General features: G+C 43.0%; 1 protein-coding gene across 1 annotated transcript in view; it reads right to left on the bottom strand.

Annotated features, from left to right (window-relative positions):
• CNTNAP2 (contactin associated protein 2) overlaps positions 1-22,867 on the bottom strand; it is a 1,071,500-nt gene that overhangs the window by 863,971 nt on the left and 184,662 nt on the right. Inside the window, exon 3 of the mRNA XM_090286919.1 lies at positions 21,489-21,636. Coding sequence (XP_090143045.1) covers positions 21,489-21,636 — 148 coding nt within the window. The remainder of the gene's footprint in view (positions 1-21,488; positions 21,637-22,867) is intronic.

The raw sequence follows: 22,867 nt of genomic DNA, 5'->3' as shown, positions 1-22,867 counted from the left end.
ACTCAGGAACGTATTCGCTTCACTAGATCACATTAAAAACTTACTATTTCATACATTCATGTACGACTATTGTTGTTAGTGTGGAATGCTTTATGGACATATTACTCATTCTCGAAATATTACCCCAAAAGGCGAGAAGTGCCAGAAATCTCAGTAATGAAGCTTTTGTGCTGGGTGGGGCCGGGAGGCGAAACACGTTATAATTTGGTCTGCATTTCACGCTACCACCTGCCTCGGGAATTTTTTAAAGTTTTTGATAAATGGATATATAAAAGCAAAGGGAGCTGAAGCCATGTCGTGGTCAGGAGAACCCGGCCCTCAGGTGAAATCGACGCATGGTCTAAGGATAGAATAATAATACCTCTCTCGCCTAGTAACTTCAGCCAAATGGGCAATCGAATGTTGTTGACCTGGACAAAACACATAGCAATTTACCCAAGTGGAACATGTGCACTTAAAATAAGAGTGAGGAGTGGACGTTTCTTCCCAGGTATTCCTATTCCCTCTAGAGTCAACTTTAAAGTTTCATAATTGCAAAGGGTCTTTTCAAGAGTGGCCAATATTCAGCCTTTGGAGAGTAACACTATTGTGTAAACTCCGGGCATCTGGCAACTTTCTAAAACGGACCAGGAGCCCGTATCTGAATTTCAATTTAAGGCACGGCCACAGCATGTCCTGCAAATAGCCTGGCTTAAATGTAGTGCCTTCAAGTGTAAGAAAAAAAAAATGCTCCAGAAGGAGCAAGACGTCTTTAGATGTGCCAAGCAGGGAGCAGAACAGTTCAAACCCTGAGATCTCACACCTGCAGGCTTCACAATTCTTGACTCTACGTCACTTTCGGTAGACATTGGTTCCCAGACACAAGGTAATACTAATACTTCCTGATCTATGAGAAAACTTTATATTAATGAACCATAATAATGCCATTAAAAGAACAATTTTGATGTCTAATTCGATTTGTATTTTGAGCCGCCTTGTTTCACTGGCACATTTCTATTTATTCCGATCATTCTACTCGTAAAAGTTACCATACAAGGTACTTGGGAGGAAAGAAAGGATTAAAAAACACATTTCCTACATCGAGAGGGGCTCTTCAAGGAACAGGAAGAAATGCTAATCGATGCATGAGACTACTGTCGATAGTTTTAAAATGTCAATCGGTGAATCATAAAAATAGAAAAGGGAGAGGGATGAATGCACATACAGAGAGGACGATGGGAAGGAAGGATGGGCTGGTAGCGTGCCATGTGTAAGTGGGCAAATACCTTTCGGCAGCCAAATGAGACGCGTCGACGCGTCGTCTGTAAAGGGGAAAGGTTACAAGTACCCCCCACCCAAGAAATCAGGCGGGTGATCAATGGAGGAGCAGATGGAGACCTTCAGAAACGACAAAAGAAAGGATGCAGGATGATTTTCAGAGAAACATGGTAGCTTTTGGGGGAACGCCACTGAAAATTTGGGATCTCATCTCAGGCCCTTCACCCAGGATGGAGAATGAAATCTGTGTAATGGAATAGCTTCTAAATCATCATAAACTAAGAAATAATAAAAGGTAATGCAACTCACCACTTTGATTCCAAAAGCGAACTTGTCAGAGGGAATTCCACATTAACTGCCTGGGGAGTGTTCTGTGACGCGATGCTATGTTTAATCTGGAAATGCCACTCTTTGCTTCCTGACTCCATTTATGTCCCTCTTGTCTCAACTGCCATTACTGCAATTAACAATTTGAGCTTGAGGTCACCATCCATTTCAATTTTACTAACTTAAAGGATAACTGTTTCCTGCTCCTCTTACACGATCTTGTAGCAGCAGTCATGACTGGTGCCCCCTTCCATCTTCCTGGCACACTTCCTGGCCACACAGCCCTTTCTGGACTTTCCTGGCCACCTCCTCTGTAGCCTGTGTTCCATTACCCTGTCAGCCATTAGCTTCGGGGGCTCCGAAGGGTCAGTCTGGAATGCGCTGCTCCCCGGCACTACAATCACACCCTTAACCGTATTCAAACATGGCTTCGATTTCCCTCCCTCTGCATAGCGAACCCACAAATTGTCTCTCCCCCTGTCAACACTGAGTTCTTGAGTCTTTTATTATTCAGGGGTCCATCCAAAACTGTGGGTGTTGAAATCATACTTCGAATTCAGCATTTTACAAAGGCAACACACAATTCTAGCTTGGAACGAGATGCCCTCCCATCAGTCCCTGCCCTGTGCCCGGCGGGGCCCGCAGCTGGGAGACCGGGCAGACACATGGGGTCACACCACAGCCCCCTCCAACCCGTCACCAAGGCCCAGAGGATTTCCTTCTCATGGTTCCTAAATCCTTGCACTTATTCCCACTCTGCCACCGCATCCCGGGCGAAGCTGCCACCTCTCACCTGGCCTCCAGTCACAGCTGTCCCCAAGCCTTCTCCACTGCTCCGACTGCAGCCCGGGCAAGGCTGACACCAAGCAGATGGGATGTTATGCTTCCCCCACCCCAATCAGGACCCCCGCCCACAGATGCTAGACTCCAGAGCCTTCAGGGACGTCCCCTCGGGCTTCTAACAGAAAAAAAGGTGAGTAACCTGCCCTCTAGGTCAGGTGTCAGGACCTCCCAACCCTCATTTTCTATCAGACATTCCCGTGCGGCAGCCAGGCCAGTCCTCCGTGTCTGCTCCCGGGACATCGGAGGGAGACGCTCTGTATCAGCCTGGAACCCACCCTGCTCCTGCCTTCAGCCGCCTCCGAAGCTGAGCGCACCACGGCCTCCTAAGGAAGCACCTACAGCCCCAGGGTGCCGCCATGCCCAGGAATCACGGGGTCATCTCTTCCCACGTGGGCGCTCCCTGAGCCCCTAGCAAAAGGTTGGTTCTAGTGCTTTTCACTGAGTTGAACAGTACTGTGATCAAACGCCTGATGTGATGCACATGGCCAGAGCTCCCCAGAACGACCTGCAACTAAAGCTCTGTGGTCCTGTCTAGTGCAGCGTTTCCTGTCACTCGCCAGCTCTCCAGGGGCCCATCCCCCGCTGCTCCCTGAGCCCTGGCTGCCCTGCCCGCCCTGTCCCCAGTCCCATTTGCACTCATTTTCTGGTCCTCGGCTTCCGTGTTCATTGCTCATACGCAGACTGCAAATATCTGTTAAATGAAGGACGACCCTATCAGCATTTATGGATTGCTGTCATTATGTGCCGGGCAGCATACGAGGGCCGGGGGTTACAAACATTGATAGGAAATGCTTTCTGCCGTCAGGAACTCGTTACGTGTTTGGGGGTGGCAGTCACGGAGAGACGGTTAAGGAGTAATATAGACGTGCCGGCTTGTCAGATGACGTGCAGGGGACTCCCGCTGTTGCGGCTACCGAGCTTGGTGGCAGGAAGGCGCACATCCTCTCTCCAGGGTCATCTGCTATCTGTTCACTCTCTAAGTTTGACCATGTGACCTAATCGCTCGTTAGAAAGCAGGGCTATTTGCATAGGCGATGACCGGCCCTGAAGCATCAGTTGCGAGCCTGGGTTGAATGGCTTTACCTGGAAAAATGAAAGGCGTGCAGTGATGCCGGACCTGCTGCAGGAGGCAGAGCTGGGTCCAGAGGGATGGAGACGTGGAGGGAGACAGACGAGGCCCTGGGAGAAAAGAGGCTCACCCTTAACTCCAGGCCCTGGGCATGCAGACACACACGCGTGGCCACACACAGAGCCACACACGGCCAGGAATGCACTAAGTGTCTTCTGAAAAGCGCTGATTATTTTATGTCAAATGAATGTGTTCTGATGTAAAAACCCTTCTTAAGTGAGAATCCTCCTCTCATAATTCTTTATGCTGGGGAGGGGGGTGGAAAAGGGTACAGTGGGGATCAGTGGTAATAGAAAAAATGCAATGAGAATAAATCCATAGTGGCAGAACGTGCCAATGTCAGAACTCTGACGTGACCCCACGTTTCCCAGGGCTGGAGGGCAGTCCCCACGTGCGTACAGGCAGAGCCCGGGAAGGGATGCGTCTGCCCTTCTGATGGGGCCAGGTGATAAGGGCCAGGAGGGGACTGGGCAGATGCAGGCGCGGGAGCCACTGGCGGAGCAGGCCCACAGGACATATTTGTAAATGGGAATTACTTCAAGGCATCGGCTTCTGTGATATGGAGTCTGGTTAGCCAAGTCCAACATCAACACAGACAGCTGTTAGAACGGGAGGTCGGTAAGGTCTTGGGCTAGAAGTCCCGAAGCCCTGCTCACACGCAGAATCTCCTCTTTCCTCAGGAGACCTCGGTTCTGCCTTAAGGCCTTCCAGCTGATTAGTCAGGCCCACCCAGCTCACTAGAGATAAATATGTAAAGTCAGTTTATTGAGGAGATTAATCACAGCTATAAAAAACTTCACAGCAGCACCCAGATTTGTATTTGATTGAACAACTGGGGGTTAAAGCTGAGCCAGGTAGATAAAAATAACTGACCATCACAGATCCCTAGTCAGTTAACTCTGTGCTCCTCAAAAAGCTGACTATCCTGGCCCTGACTGGTGTGGCTCAGTGGGTTGGGCATCGTCCTGCAAACCGAAGTTTTGCTGGTTCGATTCCCGGTCAGGGCACGTACGTGTGTGGGTTGCAGGCCAGGTCCCCGGTTGGGAGGCAAATAAGAGGCAATGGATCAGTGTTTCTCTCACACATCGATGTCTCTCTCTTTTTAACCCTCTCTTCCCCTCGCTCTAAAAATAAATAAATAAAATATTTTTAAAAAGGTGACCACTCTGCATGGGCCTGGTTTAAGCAGCTGGAAGGAGGGTCTGGGGATTAAAGAGTTGAGGCCATACTGTCCCTAAAGCAGCAGGCCACCATGGGCACCGCAGCTGCAGAGAAGTCATTTCTGCACACAGTTTGGCAGAGAAGTCCCATTTTCAGCCAAGGCCACGTCTAGGCTAACACCTTGACAGCAGTGCTGTGACTCTGAGCAGAGGACCCATTCCGGCCACACCTGGACACCAGAGCCACAGGAAAGGTAAGGCAACACAGGTAGACAGCGTTACGCCACCTGGTTTTTGGTGATTTGTTATGCAACGCAGGAAGCGGGCAAGTTTCTGATGTATAATGAGGGCACCAAATGAGCTTGGCATTGAACTGGGAAAACGTCGTGACTTTCCTAAAATACACGTTCATTAGCTTCACTGTGGTGACCATTTCACAAAGCTGAAACAGCAAGGTGTATACCTTAAATACGCACGGTTTTCATTTGTCCATTAAACCATAAGAAAGCTGAAAAATGTTTATTGTAGGCTGCTAAATTAAAGATAATACCATAAAACAATGCATATTTCAATTAGTCTCTTTCTTACCAATGGGGAATTATTTTCATCTTTAAGAAAGAAGCTGAAATTCAGAGATGGAAGGAGACTTGACAGGTGGGGAACACAAAGTACATTATCCAGATGGTGTGTTATAGAACTGCACCCCTGTAGCCTACATAATTTTATCGACCTATGTCACCCCAATAAATTCAATAAAAATTAAAACTACAGCCACAACAAAAGGCTAACAGAAATGAATGGAATAACCTTTGAATGGGCAGTGATTGGTTAATTGTTAACAGCCTACAGACATCTTTAGTTCATCAGAAGAATCCTTGCATATCACTTGGAAGACTCTTGCCTCTTTCCTCTACTCAGGTAATAGGCCAGTGTGGCCTGTGTTGTCTTAAGAGTCTCTGTGCATCAAACGCTGGTTGCAGATGTCAAGTTTTTGCTGTTACACCTTGTAATTGACTTGTAATGGATTGCCCCTACAAAACTATTTTTCCAACCTTAATTTTGTTTTAGAGTTTGGAAAATAGGAGTCAAGATTATAATCACTTTCTCCATTTTCTTGAAGATTCCTGACTTTAATATCCACTAAAATTCAAGTAAAATAAAAAATATATTGCTAATCATTTCCACCTTTAACATATCAACTTAAAAATGAGCATCTGTTATGTGCACGGTACAGTTTGGTTGCTGAGAAGATAGAAACGCTGTGTATAAAAAACAGTTTATGTCCTCAAGAAACAGACAAATCCTTGGAGAATACGCTAATAAATTATAATTAACTCATGAAATTATAAGGGTTTAAAATGCACATACAAGTGATGTTATATGAGGAGGGCTATTTATCCATATGACAGACTAGTGGGTGGTGGCTTCAGTGCTGCATTTCCCACTAACCAGCTAGTTTGCAATCAACAACTTACAGCCACTTCGGATTTCATTTACCTGTTATTTAAATAAAAGTTGGAAAAGATCACATTAAGTTGTATTAAGATGTGTATTTCCTAAATTTTTTAATAGTTGAAATTAATAGGCTTATACTTAGATCTCAATTTTGTCTTCAGTCATTTTGATCTCATTCTTAACCAATATATGAGTATTTCTTGACTTCAAACAAATTGTTTTCTAAGAGGAGATTCAAATGGCTGGCCATTCATTTACCAAGATATACATACAAGACATTGTATTCAATTAATACCTATAATGTCAAAGTATAAAAACTCTTCAATTAATACAGTATCAAGAGTAGATATTTTCATATTCACATTACACATAGGAAATTTATTTCAGAAAGGATCAATCACTTAACCAAGGCTCCAGGGCTAATAAAAGAACAACTTGGGTTTGGACAAGACTTTATATAACAGGTTTCCTCTCCTTTTGTGCCTTTAAACTCAAACTTATCAACAAGTTTTTCTACAGGAAACTGAAATAAGAAGAAAAAATTTTATAGGTCAGATTTGCTTAATTATAAAGACATTCAAAGGTCCAGTATTTTCTTGTCCATCTGGCCAGATTAAACATTTCCAAAGGCTTCCTTTGTAAAGAATTTAGCTCTGGAAATTTTGCAGAATTGATGTGGAATGTAAAGAGTTTTAATTATATTTTGTGTGTTTTTGTATATTAAAATAAGCCAGTGAAATGCAGACTTTACCAATCTCTAAGAAAGGGTTTGTTAGATGTAATGGGTTGAAGGCAGGGAGAGTAATTTTCCATTCACTACAGACCTTTCTTCTTCATTTCTCTTCTTTTGAGGATATTTTGACATTTAATAGGCTTCTCTCTGATTAATTGAATATTCTGAAACTATTTAGGGAAGAAATATACTATCAGCCCTGTTGGCTGGACATGGGTAAGGGGAGGGGCAGAGAGAACGGTGTCACCTTCTACAAAGAATGCCACACACAACACAGAGTAAATGTCAGATCTGTACAGATGGTGCAGTCAGTCAGAGGATTCTTCCATGTCATGTAATGCTCCATTTTTAACAACAGCTTCTTCTAATAAGGTGGAGAGGTTTTACGGTAGAACACAGATTGCACAGTAGTATACTATGTACATGCCTATGTGTCTGTATATGAGTGTAAATTATTTTTCTTTTTCATAATGGGTGGAATAATTTTATGAACTATTTGTCACGAAAATCCTGATCTATCAATTTGGTTGACATCAAAATTTTAATAATTCTTTGTTAACACTCACTCAATACATTATTACTAAAAAGCACCCAAAACTAAAAATTAAAATGACACATTAAATAGCATGTTGATGGTAAATCATTATTTTAATATAAAGAATATTAGTATTACTACTTTTTTATGGAATTTACGGGAGTGACATTGGTTAATAAAAGTAATATGTTCCAGGTATATAATTCTATATCACCTGTATATTGTACTGTCATTTAAAAAGCCTTAAGTGCTGTATTTAAAATCACTAAAAAATATTCACTGAAGGTTGAGAATGTTATTAACAAACATATTTTGTATTAATTTTAATGTTTCCTTCACTTTTTCTTTTCATCTCTCACTTCTCTTTACATCTTTCTCTCTCATTATTATAATTATTCTTCAAATTAATACATCCTCACTCTCCTATGAAACTAATGATCATACAAATAATTTGAAAAACTGTGCCTTGGTGAGTGTAACTGTCATAATGACTTTGATGGCATTGATTTACTGAGCTGAAGGTATTCTTTGCAAATAACCTGGTTTTAACTCCCTTTGGTCAGCTGAACACTAATTTAGACTCTTTGCCTTCCCTTCCCGACTCCTGTATGACTTCATTCATTATTTATAGGTAGTGTCAGCATGAATGTTCTCTCCTTCACTGGGCTCAATATAGCCCTTCAGAACTTTGTTGGGCTCCTCACTGGTCCCTTCACTAAGCGTGACCAGAATCCCACCGTGTAAAGGAAGCCAAGTGTATCCCATAGAAGGGGCTGCATGATTATCCTCTGGTATAATTACCGGTTGCTTTGTTAGTTCTGAACTACTTTGTATATATTTGATGGACAAAACAGGGCCTCACTCTTTTAAAAACATTTCAGTGGTGCCTACTATAGGCAAGGCAGAGTGTCTGGCCCCAACATATACCAATGATTGAATTCTGTAGCAATGAACACATACGTGCTGCCTTTGACGTAATACGATGGATGAGACTTGACTAAATACTCAAACCAGATTCAAAATGGTTCTGCTACCAGGTCCTCCAGGTGTGGTCTCAAAAAGACTCAGTTCCTCCTCTGCAAACTCAGGGGCTGGGTGAGATGACACCGAGGGGGTCTTCCACCTCTAAACGGTTTCTGACTGCATGACTCCTGTTTGCTGCTCTTCTCTGATGTCAGTCATTTCAGAGAACCTCTTCTACGTACTGGAAATTATCTTTTGCTATGAAGGTAACTCCTTGCAGAAAGGGGTGAGTTATTTTGTACGAGCACTAAGACCTCGTTTTTGATGCTTAATTTGGAAGGCATATTTCCTTCTGAGGTAAAGGACAAAGGGTGAATAATAAAATTCACCACAGAAGCAGGGATATGAGAAATGGATGAACAATTACTAACTAGTCCTGTGCTACCAAAGAGAACTAGAAAACACGAGCAACGACAATAATAACAGCTAATATTCATGAGTGCTTACCTGGAGTCAGCCACTGTGGTGAGCACTTGACATTTGTTATTTCATTTAATCCCCCCGACAGATCGATTAAGTATTATTCCACCATTCTGAGGTGGGAGAAGGGGAATTTGGAAAGCTTAAGCAACCACCTCAAATCACCCATTAAATAAAGATGGCATTTACTCTAGACTTAAACCCAAAGAGCCATCTCCTTTCATCATATCATACATCATAAAAGATAATGTAACACTTCAAAATACGTTGAACATAAATAATCCCTGTACATGCACAGCGTGTTCAAAACCAAAATCGACACTGTGCAGCAAAGTTTTGCAAATTAATTCTGAATATGTCGTTGACATATGAAATCAGCCATGGCTCTAGGCAATATTAGAGACTGATGAAAACACAAATTATTTAAATTGAACATTGATGTTTTATAGTGTAAAGTACAAAAATGGAGTCATTTTGCTTACGATATAATTTTTTACCCTTTTTGATCTAAAGATATGCTTTTCATATTGTTTTTTCATTATAAGCAGTTTATTATTCAAATTATAACTCATCTAAGCATTCTATACAACATTCACACATAAATTTTGAGATTAAAATCACAATAGTATGGAGATATTACACTACTTCTTTTCATGTATCATTTAAAATGCAGACTTTAGGTACTTTTATGGTATTAATTTCATATCATAAAGAATAGTTTTTGAGAAGTATAATTAGCATCTGAACACTAACAAGTTTATTCAGATAATTTTATATGTTTATTCAAATTACTGGTTACTTTTTTGGGGTATTGATTTATAGGCACACCATGAAACAGGTTTCCGATTGGTTCAATTGCCCAAGAGTCCTGGAGAAGCAACAAGAAGGTACTGAGTTTAAGAGAAGAAGGGACAGTGAGTGTCGGGGCCAGTCTGAGCGGACAAAGTATACACACCATGACATTGAAAAAGATCCCATGGTAGAATGACACCAAGATCAATTAAATCTAAATTTCACCAAAGGACATCAGGATGAGCACTTGAAATTAAAATTGTTGACACAGTACATTTCTGGTCAAGATGGCAGCATACGTAAACAGGGCTCACCTCCGCACACAAACACACCAAAATTACAACTAAAACAGAGAACAACAATCACTCAGAACGGTCAGAAATCAAGCTGAATGGAAGTCTGACAAGCACAGAATTAAAGAAACCAAAGCCATCCAGGCTGGGAGGAGGGGCACGGACATGGACCAGGCTGGTCCTAAATCAACGTGTGGTGGATAAAAATTCAGGAGGGGTATCTGGGGAGCAAGGAGTCCCAGCCCCAAACCAGGCCACCAGTCTGGCTGCAAAACCCAGTGGGGACTGAGTCGGTGGAAGAAGCTTCTGGAGTTCTAAGCAGTTCCTCTTAAAGATCCCACACCAGACTTACTCAGACTCACTCCCTCTGAGCTCCAGCACCGGGGTAGCAGCTTGAAAGGCCCCAGTGGTATACCGGGAGAAACTGAAGTGTCTGGCATCAAAATGAGAGCTAAAGGACAGCTTTCTCCCAGACAGAAAGGCAGGCAGAGGCCACTGTCCCTTTATGGAACCCTTCCCGGACAAAGCCACAGAGCCGGAAGGCTGGTGCCATAGCTGACACTCCATCAACCCAGCGAACACTGCTTGTCTTGCCTTGGAGATTCCCCAGAGGCTCTGCCCCACTCAACTGATGGCCTCACCCAGGCTGCTTTTCCATGCGAATGGATGGTCTTGGCTCCTGCTCCACGACTTCCTAAATTCTCTCAAACAAGCAACAGCCGGCCTCCGTAATTCCCCCAGCCTCTGCACATCTTGCTAAGTGGTTTCAGGCCCGGCACTAGCAGCAGCCAGCCTACACTTACAGCTTGGCTTCACCTGGGAATCTCCAAGCCCAGCACAAGTAGCAGCCATCTCAGGTTGCTTTATAGCTCATGCAGGGTGGCCCCAGACAAAACACAGGTGGGGGTTAACCTTGCCTGCATCATCCAGGAAACCCAAGAGTCTGTGTACCCAGTGGACAGCTACAGACCATGTCAGGCAACACCACATACCGCCACACAGCTAATCCTCCATGGAGCACAGAGGTTGGTGGTCAGTGGTCACAGCCGGTCCTTGCAGCTGACTGGCCTGGGTAAATACCTCCCATTGACCTGCCAACAACAGTCAAGGCCCAACTACAACAGGAAGGTGTACTCAGCCCACATGAAGGGCGCACCTTGAGTACCCAGCCTGGGTGATAGGGAAGGCTGTGCCACTGGACCCTACAGGACACCTACTATATTAGGCCATGCTACCAAGACATGGAGTCAAAGCAGCTCTACCTAATACATATAAACAAACACAGGGAGGCTGTCAAAAGGAGGAGACAAAGATACATGGCCCAAATGAAAGAACAAATCAAAACTCCCGAAAAAGAACTACACAAAATGGAGATGACCAATCTATCAGATGCAGAGCTCAAAACACTGGTTATAAGGATGCTCAAGGAACTCAGTGAGGACCTCAGCAGTATAGAAAAGATCCAGTTTGAAATGAAGGATAGACTAATTGAAATAAAGAACAATTTACAGGGAAACAGCAGTAGAGTGGATGAAGCCAAGAATCAAATCAATGGTTTGGAATATAAGAAAGCAAAAAGCAAGCAACCAATTAGAACAACAAGAAGAAAAAATAATGAGGATAGTCTAAGCAGCCTCTGGGACAACTTCAAGGGATCCAACATTCACATCATAGGGGTGCCAGAAGAAGAAGGAAAAGGACATGAAGTTGGAACTCTATTTAAAAAAATAATGGAACAAAAGGTTCCTAATTTGGTGAAGGTAATAGTCACACAAGTCCAGGAAGCACAGAGAGTCCCAAACAAGATGGATGCAAAGAGGCCCACTCCAAGACACATCATAATTAAAATGCTAAAGATTAAAGATAAAGAGAGAAAAGAAATTAGTTGCCTACAGGCGAGTTAGCGTAGACTGTCAGCAGATTTCTCAAAAGACACTTTGCAGGCTATAAGGGACTGGCAAGGAATATTCAAAGTCATGAAAACAGGAACCTATAGCCAGGATTGCTCTACCCGGCAAAGCTATCACTTAGAATTGAAGGGTAGATAAAGAGCTTCTCAGACAAGAAAAAACTAAAGGGGTTCATTATCAACCATTATTATATGAAATGTGAAAGAAACTTATTTAAGAAAAAGAATATAAAAACTATGAACAATGGCAAAAAACAGAGACAGAATCATGGATAATGAAAGCATTTTGATGGTTGCCGATGGGAGGGGGGTGTGGGGAGTGGGTTATTTTTAGCTTCTAGATCCACTGTTTCCTGGCAGATATATTTCTGATTCAAAGTCGTAAGAATTCGTTGAAACAAATGGCCATTTATTAACCAAATCACACACAGTTTTCTTAATTGGAAAGCAAGCATGAACATTTTTTGAAATTTTTGTATTGTGATCCCAGTGTATTATGGGAAATAATAAAAGTCAAGAGCATTCCTAGTTTTACTACCCTCTCCCTCGAAAATGAATCACATTCCTATACCAAAAAAAAAAAAAAACACAAAATCAGTTCAGTGGTTAAAATTCTTATAGAGCGAGTGGATCATCGGAACCAAAGCGAGGCTGCCTAGAGTTATCCAAATGCTGTGATGTGATCAGTTCCATTTGAAGCAACAAAACATCAGCCAAGCCAGTCCCACGGCTCTGCCGATGAAAGAAGCTGTTTGAACTCCACCCAGAGCCTGGCTCTGCCCTCCACATGCCGTGCCCCCACGGGCATCCCTGAACAAGCCTGATTGCTGAGCGACGGTGGGTTTATCCTCAAAGCCCGAAGCCCACTTGCTTGCACCACAGCCGGCCACAGCCCAGGAGGCGGGGGCGGGGCCGGGGCGGGGCCGGGGGCGGGGCCTGGGGCCAGGCTGGGGAGGAAGGGGGCTGAGCCCCTTACACAGCGGGAAGGGTGCGGCTCCAGTGACTGAACAGGTTCGCAGGGTCCTGTGGTGTCACGTGGTGTTACCTGGGCCATGAAGTGTTAGTAAAGATGCAAAACCAGGCCTCCCTCCTTTCCTTGGCTAGTAGGACTACAGCCCGTTAGAAATGAGGCGTAGACGGTGCAGGACACGACTTTATTTTACTTACTTATATATTTCCTCTCTTTTAGAGAAAATCACTGTACATTAAAGATCAATGTTTTTCAAATCTGAACGGAGTACGGGAAAACGATATGAGTCTGTAGACCATAAGCAAAGTACATTCTATAATATTTCTATTGTTTTCAACTGTCTATTGACAAATGAAAAGTGAAAAGGGACAACCATATAAATAATACTCAGCCTAAATTACCTGCGGAGCGTCCAGTCAATCTTATCTTGATCTCAAACTTAAAAAAACGTTCACATTAAAGAAAATTTAAAATTAGCCGAAGAAGAATAGATATTCAAATTGATCCTAGCTGAAAACATGATGTAACTAATGTCAAAGAATGATGAATTGGAAATTAATCAAACTATTAATAAAAGAGCTTATTTTGTATGACTCTCCATAAGTAGCACAGATTAAAAAATATGAGAATGTCAGGGGCCCTTTTTCTGTGGACTATTTATGCTGATAGTACAGTATAACAGATATCTATGCATGCATACTTTAATACCTTACCAGCAGGAAGTCTAAGGAATCTCAGCATGCAGTCTATACTTCCTGCACTTGGTAGGCACTATAAATGTGTCTACTTTATCCCACAGATCTTAATGCTATAATGACCAATGACCAGGTGACAAGTATCATCTACACAGCAGCTCTCACCCAGGGGGAGATTTTTTCTCCCAGGTGACATTTCTTAATATCTGGAGTCCGTTTTGGTTGTCACACCTGGAGGAGGTGCTGTAAATCCCACAATGAACAGGACAGCCTCTCCTGTCCCCCACAACGTCCAGTACAATATGTGGCCTAAAACATCAACAGTGTCAAGGACAAGGGACCTTGATCTATGCTGATATTCACTGTGGCCAAAGTATAAAGAATAATTTGTTTTAAAATATTTATTTTTTATAATTGATAATGGATACACCAAACAAGAAAGCATGGAGAAGAAGAGGATGATGGGCAGAGGTTACAAAAGCAGAAGATGAGGCGCTCTCGGACGCTGAGGGGAAGGTCCTGTGGGAGAAGCGGGGCTCCACCACCACGCTGAGCGGCGTGGGGCAAGGGCAGGACGAGTCTGCACCGCGGGCGGACACGGGAGGAAACACAGGGCCTTCTCCAGCCCCCTTCTAATCTCACAGGCAGAGCCTCTCTTTCGTAGCGTGGTTTGAAAGGCATGTGGGCTGTGACCACAAATCCAGAGACGCTGGGCGTGTTGGCCATGAACAGCCTAAAACAGGGGTATCGTGCTCAAAACAGTCCCTAGGTGAGGCCTTTACCCTCGCAAAAGATAATTACTCGGGGGGGCGGGGGCCTCAGGGTTAAGGTTTCCTGAATGTTTACACAGGTAGGTCCTGGTCACTTGTCTTTCTTCCCTGAGATCATTTTCCCAGTCACTGGGAGTGAAATGGACATCAGGCAACTCCCTTAGCTCCTCCCAGGTAACAAAAACAAGCAGGAATGGCTGCAAAGACTAAAGTGACAGTATTTGGAGCATCATATCACATGTATGTTTAATTCAGAATAGGAGGATAAAAATCAAGTGGCTGTAATTCTTTTCAAGTCTAGGCATGGTGGATCCGATAATAGTCTAAGAGAAATAAAATTATTAAGTATGTTATAACGACTGTTTTCTAATTTTTAAATGTTTATCCAAGAATTTGGATTGCTTGACATTTTAAAAATCAAACTAAACCATTATTTTATTATATTGTCCCCTTTAATTCGTGAGGGTGATGGCTGTCATCTTAACTGTTTGCTCTTTTCTCCCTGGCTAAGCTCATTTAAATAGGTCATAATTAAGACTAACAACTCAAGGATAAAAGCTAATAAAAGAATCTCAGTATATATTTGCAGTGTTTCAAATGTTACTTCTTTCCTCACATTAAACAGATGTTACAAGTGACATGCTGATGGACAGCATAGCTGTCACTGTGACTTGAACATGCTGCAATCACCTAACATAACAGGATTAACATACATGTGAACCGTATTTAAAACACCTCATGAGCAGACAGTCCCTGGGGAAATGCACTGACGGGGGCTGATACACTTTCTGGCCCAAACGAAAGGAGAGCTTAAGCTGCGTGTGTTTGCAAGCTGTCCCTGAATGAGGGTGTTGTGATCAGTTCTTCACATTTTCCTACTGAAGATGTGGAATGTGCAATGCTGTTGAGGTGTTTTTCTTGCTAAACATTGCCTTCTCTTACAGTAAAAACTACGGGCCGACACTGGGTCATTAGTGTCTACAAAATATGTTTCCGAGGCCATCACTGCATTTCTTCTCCACGCAGAAGCACTTTCCGTAATCACGTTATCATGACGTGCGCAGGCTTTGTTTCAATATGTCCGTTTCCCTTGGAAATTTATTTTATGAAAATAATTTTGACTGATATTTCCAGTAAGAAACACATCCTCTCATTCTACAATAGAAATACATTGTTTTTCCTAATTCAGAAATGCAAACACGGGCTAATTACATGTTACGCTCTACCAATAATTTTAGTTTGCTTTTAAATCCACATTACTGGATTTATATGCCAAATTAACTTTGAAAATTATTGACAGTGCATTTAAATTTGATTTTGTAGTAAGCAATACAGTGCAACTCTAACTCTAAATCAGGGACATACTACATTAATCTTCAAAATATGAACTGGCTCCCGTACCCTTCCTGTGCGGAAGGGGAAAGTTCTATTTGCCATGTTTTCTCACTGAATAGACTCAATAGTAACTATCTTCCATGTAAAGATAATACATTGAAAAAGGAAAGAAGTCAAAGGCTGAGAGCATGTATCCCCATAGACATGAAAAACAAAAATGTGATTCTTTGTTTTTCATAACTTAAGCTTCCTTCCAATGCAAACGCAACCCTCCACTCTCCATCCAGCGGCCAGACGCACTGAGTAGCTGACTCTCTGTTGTGTAAAATAATAATAACTTATTATCTTTGAATACTTATGAATTTAAATTTACAGTAGTCCCTCGCTATATCGCGGTTCACTGATCGCGGTCTCAATGGATCATGGGATTTTAAAAAATATTATATTTAATTATTTATCGCAGATTTTTCACTGTATCGCGGGATTTTGTGGTACTGTATATGTTGTTATAGTTCCGTAGGTTTAAGAGTGTAGAATACATGTAAGGTTCCTACTTCGCGGGGGATCTGGAACGTAATACCCGCGATAAGGGAGGGAACGCTGTACATCACTAGGTAAGACCATGACACAACTACTTTTCACCATCTCAGGAACACGAGCCTGCCAAACGCGGGATGGGTGTGCGTTATTGCCGCCCGCGGGGGCCAGGACTAGAGGCAGGCAGCCTCTGCAACGCGACGTTCCAAGTCCAGTCTGACACACAAACTACATGGACAGAGCCGACGAGTAGGACAGGTGCTGGAATCCACTCCTCTTCACAGCAAGGACGTTTCTGGTTCCAACACACACCCATTTTTTACCTGTCGCACAGAAACCGAAGAACACAGCGTGTCCTGCATACACAAATTATTAGCATCACAACTTTAATCACCTCTTTGCCATGTGTAACTTGGCTTTGATTGCTGTTAAATCTATTTTCGGATTGATTTATTTTTATTTTCAGATTAATCTGGACACAAATTTCAAAGTAATTAATAAGACGGTGATGTGCGTCCTCTGATGATAAATAACTGATATATGTAATCCAGGAAGCTGCCGCCTGACGTTGTAGTTTAACACAACCTTATACAGAAATAACACGCAGTCTTCATTCATTTAAATTAAAAAAAGAAAAACCGAGTTTTTGCTTTATATGATTCTTTTGGAACATCTAGTAGTACATTCAGCTGAGCTATTATTTCAGCACTCCGTAGGCCCCATTCAATATGATGTAATGAGATCAGACCCTGTTGAACCAATGAAAAAATCTACACACCATCAAACAGTCACCAGTTTTCACCGAGGGAATAAAGTAGGTCTACATTATTTACATCTTACATTAGCTTGGTCCAGCAAACACTTACTGAATACAGGGAATCTGCTCATTAACGCAATGCCAATGATGGATAAGGTGTAAGCCCCTCCCCCCAACATCTTAAACCCTGCTCTGTTTTGGAATGTTTTGATAAATATTCCACTGGATATACTCGCACCACATAATGAGAGTAAAGAATTTTTAAAAGCAGTTCATTCTGGAAATTGAGAGAAGCCTTCTTGTTCGAAATTGCATCTCAATTGGACCTTGGCGCTAAGACAGATCGGTTGGGGGAAGAATGATGGGGCAGGTGGAGAGGACACCGTGGATGGATGTGTGTTCCAAAGTGGGTCATGGATGTGGCGAGAGCTGTAGTTTATATTAGCAGAGCGTAGGGTGCACCACGGAAGTGATCGGGGTAAGACTGCAGAGGTCAGAGGAAGGGCCGCATGATTCAGAGCTGCCACGTGGATTTTACTGGCCATGGAGCATCAGCAGTCTTTTAGACACAGGTGTGCTATGGTCAGATGTGCGTTTTGGAATTAAAATTAGCAAAATGATTTACAAGTAGTAGGACGGAATACACGCTAACGATATTGATGAATCTGTGTCACAATATATTGATTCTCAAGCCACATCATAAACCTTTCACTCCATATATATGTGTGTGTGTGTGTGATGAGCACAATGAATATGTACCTGGGACCCTACTGTATTATGCAAAATTAAACATCTGATTTAAGCAGAGAAGCACAGGTTGACTTCCACCATGGTTATGTATTTCTGTGCCTGGCTAAATTGATCTAAATAGAAATTCTTGAGAATTGTAATGAATATACGTTGTACCAGGTTGAATAATGTGTCCCCAACAGAAACTCAGAATGGACACTGACTTGGAAACAGGGCCTTTGCAGGTGTGGTGAGTTACTTTACGATGAGCTCACACTAGTTGATAGTGGATCCTCAGTCCAAGGCTGCTGTCCTTATAAGAAAACGATATGAGGATGCAGAACTGCAGACACACAAAGGGACGAGGCCTGATACAGGCAGGGGCAGAGCCCGGAACGATGCCACTGAACACAGAGAACTGCCGGCAGCCCCAAGGCCTGGGGACAGGCATCAGCTTCCCTTTCAGAGTCCCGATAGGAACCGACCCTCAGGACACCTTGATCTCTGACTTCGGCCCCCCAGAACTGTGAGAGAATACACCTCTGCTGTCTTAAGGCCCACAGTTTGTGGTCCTTTGTTAGGACAGCCCTAGCAAACACTCGCATATACATGCGACATCTCCTGCCGAGGGTGCGTGAGAGCTGTGGGAATCAGTGTGTCATTCCCACAAGAGAACATTCTCATGAACACAGCATGAAAAGGACAAAACACCATCCCCTCCCTTCGGTCTGCCTTTGGCTTCTCCTGAGATGGTTTCTCCCTTAGCCCGGCACTTACTTTCCACCATAATTTGCACTGGGCAATGTATCTAGGCTTTATTAATTATCCATCCAAATTGAAGCCTTATAGAAAGCTTACTTGAGTTGTGAGTATCCGGTTTGCCAATGTGCTCACCTTCCTCTTATGAAGACTCCGGTTAAAGTCAATGTAGCATTTGTCAAAAAGGATTCATTACTTTAATCAATACACTGCGTTTAGCTTTTGCTAAAGACATGTTTGAGTATTGCAGCCATAAATGAATTTTTAAAATTATTAGACTGAGACTTCTCCCTTCTCCCTCCTGCAGCCCTTTTGGTACAGAGAAGAAGATTAGCATGCATGTTTGGGGAGGCGGCTTACTGAGTCCAAAGACACCGGGAATACCTTTAAGTTTTAAAAATAACAGCATGCACTCATTTCAACTTAACGTGAGGGAAAACCAAATGCAGAATACTCCAAAATGAGTTTAAGTTCATTGAAACTGGAATTCGTATTATTGTCAAGACAAGTCAGGAAACAAAAACAGCAGAAGCCCGAATGGCTTCAAAGCAGTGGCCTGGAACTAAACTTTTCCACCCGGAATAGACTGAACTTCTTATTTCAGCCTTGAGAAGAACCTAATTTCTCAGATGACAAGGCATTCAGGCAAGAGCAGGTCATGGACGGCAGGCACGGGGAGACTTACTGGAGAATACGCTCTGGCCAAGCCCTGCTCACACTGAGATTCCCCCTCTCCAGTCCTGGCAAACTGCAGTCAAAGGGGTCCAACCCCATTCCCTAACCTGCAGGTTTCAGACAGATCTCAGACACACCCTCGAAGGGGTTTTTAGAAAGATGAGAAAATTCATTTCTCTCTCCCATAAGAGTGATCAAAGCAAACTTTCTCCTTGCGGTGACCTTGAGAGCGCACAGCCCTGCTACTCCTGAGAGGACGGAATGGGAGCATGCATCGGTCTGGCCTGCGCTCCCCTTTCTCTGCTCCGTGATTCCTTTCTCACTGAAAAATCAAACAAAGCCCTCGAGGCAACGGGTTACTAATGTCCAGAAAAAGTGACCACCTTCTCAGGACCCACTCCAGTCTGAGTTCCAGTGCAGGTAAATCCACATCACTGTAACTTCGGGAAAGTTGTCGATAACAAGCATGTTTAACACATCTTTTTCTTAGCACAAACATGCATGTTTTTCTTGGAAAAGAGACAAATGTAATTTGCATTCTTCAAAAATAGACAAATCAAAAATAATCTGGACCCTGGTTAGGAAAATGACCTAGTTAAGGATCTGGTTAAGGAAGTGACCTGTCATCAAATTTTGACAGTAAAGACAAACTCTCCAGAATGATTCAACTGCTGTTTTCCAAACCAAGGAAAAATATTTAGAGACGGTCATTAAAAAAAAATTGTTATAATTTTTTTAGATTATAACAAGAAAAATAAGAAGCATATGTTTTGGTTCTTTTGAAGTGCATCATCCTGTATGGTAGTCAGTAGTCAACATTTAAAAAAAAAATCATATGAATTAAAAGTTCAGTTCCTCTGAGTCTTGCATATATTTCAAGTGTTCCATAGCCACACAAGTCCCCAGTGATTCCGGCAGGTCTAGAACACTTACCTCTTGGTATAAAAGTTCTACTGGAGAGCATTGCTCTGGAGCTATTTTTGTATCTTTTTTTTTTTTTTTAAATGATAGTCACATTTTTATGTTTCCTGTTGCTGTTAACAAATTACCAAAAACATGGTGGCTTAAAGCAACAGAAATTTGTTCTCTCACAGCTTTGGAGGCCACAAGTCCCCAATCAGTTTCATTAGGTTGAAATCAACATGTGAGCAGGACCACACTCTGTCCGGGAGGAATCAACTCCTCCTCTCCCAGCTTCTGGTGGCTGCCGACATTCCTTGTCATATAGCGAAGTGTCTCCAATCTCTGCCTACGGGTTCATATCCCAAAGCTAGTGGCTGGCAGGCATGCGCTTGCAGAGCGAACTGATAGTACCTAGTGGCCTCCAACAACCTCGAACGACCTTCAGAGTCACTGTGTGTTGCCAAAGGAATTCTGCACTTACAGAAGCAAATGAGCAAAGTGAAATTATCTACAGAACTCGCCACCAACCTTGGCCTGGAAGAAGTTCCACAGATAAAGATCTGAAGAACTTGAAGTCACAGGCAAGAAGGTAGATGAGTGTGGGGATGAGGAAGAAGGACAGGCAGGTAAGAAGGCTAAGGAGCTGAAGAAGGGAGAGGAGGCACTGGAGGAAGAGGAGGAGAAAACAAGGACTGCCTTGAAAAATAAGCAGAAACAGTAGTTAGCAGAATTAAACCCCCAAATCCACATAGGAGAATCACTAGAACTATGTATAATGTATTTTTAAAAATCCAAAAAGGGAGTTTAAATAATGACTGAAGAAAGATGACCGTGTCACTTTGAAAAGGAACAAATAAAACATTACACTGAAAGGCAGCAGGTTCGATCCCCAGTCCGGGCACATGTCTAGCCTTCGGGCTCGGATCCCTGCTGGGGCGGGTACAAGAGGCAATCGAGCGATGTTTCTCTCCTACATCACTGTTTCTCTCCCTTTCTCTTTCCCTCCCTCCTCTCTCTAAAAGCAATAAGCATGTTCTCAGGTGAGGATTAAAAAGATAAAAATTAAATGAAATTACATAGTGATGCTATAATTGAGGGAAGCAGAAAAAAGTTGTTAGGAATGTATCCAAAATCCATCACAAAAAGCCAAAAAAGATGACTAATAGCATAGGTTTCTACTCTGTAAATATTTCGTAAGACTTCAGGCAATTTAATTAACAAGCTTTGCTGTTTTAGTCTGTGGAACAAAATCACTTCCCAATCCTGAAGATATTCTTAAAGTACTTTTTCTTATATGTGTGTTTATAAATGAATGTATTGTACACTTATAACAGAAAAAGGCCTATATTCTATTTATATATAAAACCAGAGAGCAGCTTACCGTCAGGGAAAGCAAGCAATGCTACATAACTGAAAACGACCAGGGCCCCGTGTACGCGACGGTGGCAGAGCCCGCCGCCCGCCCCGGCGCGGGACACTCACAGTAAGAGCAGCCGTAGACCTCGGTCCGGAGCCCGATGCGGCCTTCCCCGTTCCAGTCCAGCGGCACGAAGCGCACGTGGCGGGCGACCACCGGGTGCTGTAGGTCATGGCGCACCACACCGTCCGAGTTGGTGTTCCCGGGAAACGCCTGGGCAAAAAAAGAAAAGAGGGTTTACAAATTAAGAGGGGGCGGCGGGGAGACATACCTCAGAAACAGCTACGTTCTCCATCTGCTGCACTGAATTTAAATTTTCTTATCCAGTGGAAGGGCGTTATATTCTCCACACCAGGAACAATTAGAAACAAAACGAAACAAGCAAAACCACTTCTGTGTTTCCTTCATTTGAAAACGAGTCCAGTTTTATGTGCAAACTGAGCCAAAGTTCCCTGGGTCCTTTCATATGTGTAAATGTACTCAAATGTAGTGTACAATAAACAAATTACGAGTTCTAAAATTTGAGCTACACACTAAATGATTTTTCCTAAAATCTAGCCGTATTTCTTGCTTTCAAAAAATCCTTTCCCCATTACCTTCCCACGCCACCATTTGCAATCGGACAGCCTCTCAACCTTTAGGTCAAAAGAACAACGGACTATGCTAGGTGTCTTTTCTTTTCTTTTTTTAAAGAAATGGCAGAATAAGAAAGCCCTGGTCAGGAGATCCTGGGTCCTGGGAGTCACACCACAGGCAGGATGACCAGTGACAAGGAACTGAGTGTCAATGCCGATGTGGATTGTATGGGGAAAAAAAAAAAGACATACGATATTTCAAAAGAAGCACTAATAACATTTTTAGAGTAGGGAGCGGGGGAAAAGATAGAAATCTATCCCAAGGTACTAAATGTGGGCACTGGAGAGAGAAAGAGGGAGGAGGAGTCTCGGAGTAGGCAGCAGACCTCGTTCCTCAGCAGACTCTTCTCTTTGAGTAGCAGCCCAGGGTTCCCTTTAAAAGGTCACCCAGTCAGCCACTCCCAACCCTCCTGATTCAGGAGAGGCAGCTGCCAGTGGATAGCACGCGGAGAGGGGGCCACCTAACTCAGTGAGACTCAATTTTAGCCACTCGGTCCCTTATTCATTCATTTGCTGATGCACTCACGTGCTTGTTCAGTGCAGTTCAAAACACTTCCAAAGAACGGCCCAGGCACTGCTGATCACTGTCGTGAATATAACGTGTAAATACGCGTGAACTGTCTCCTAGACAGCAGTTCACGGGAACGCTAAGGACCACGGAAGAAGGCGTAGCCCTTGATTTAATAAAAACAACATCTAATATTTATACATTGTTTTATTATTTAAAGGGTTCTAGTACACACTGTATTGTTTGTGCATGCCAGGAAACTCTGCATTTGGTAGGGATGCTTTTTTTTTTTTTTCAAATC

Source organism: Furipterus horrens, unplaced genomic scaffold, assembly GCF_987537825.1.
Source record: "Furipterus horrens unplaced genomic scaffold, mFurHor1.1.pri manual_scaffold_9, whole genome shotgun sequence".
Classification (NCBI taxonomy): Eukaryota; Metazoa; Chordata; class Mammalia; order Chiroptera; family Furipteridae; genus Furipterus; species Furipterus horrens.
This window is presented reverse-complemented; position numbering and strand designations above follow the sequence as displayed.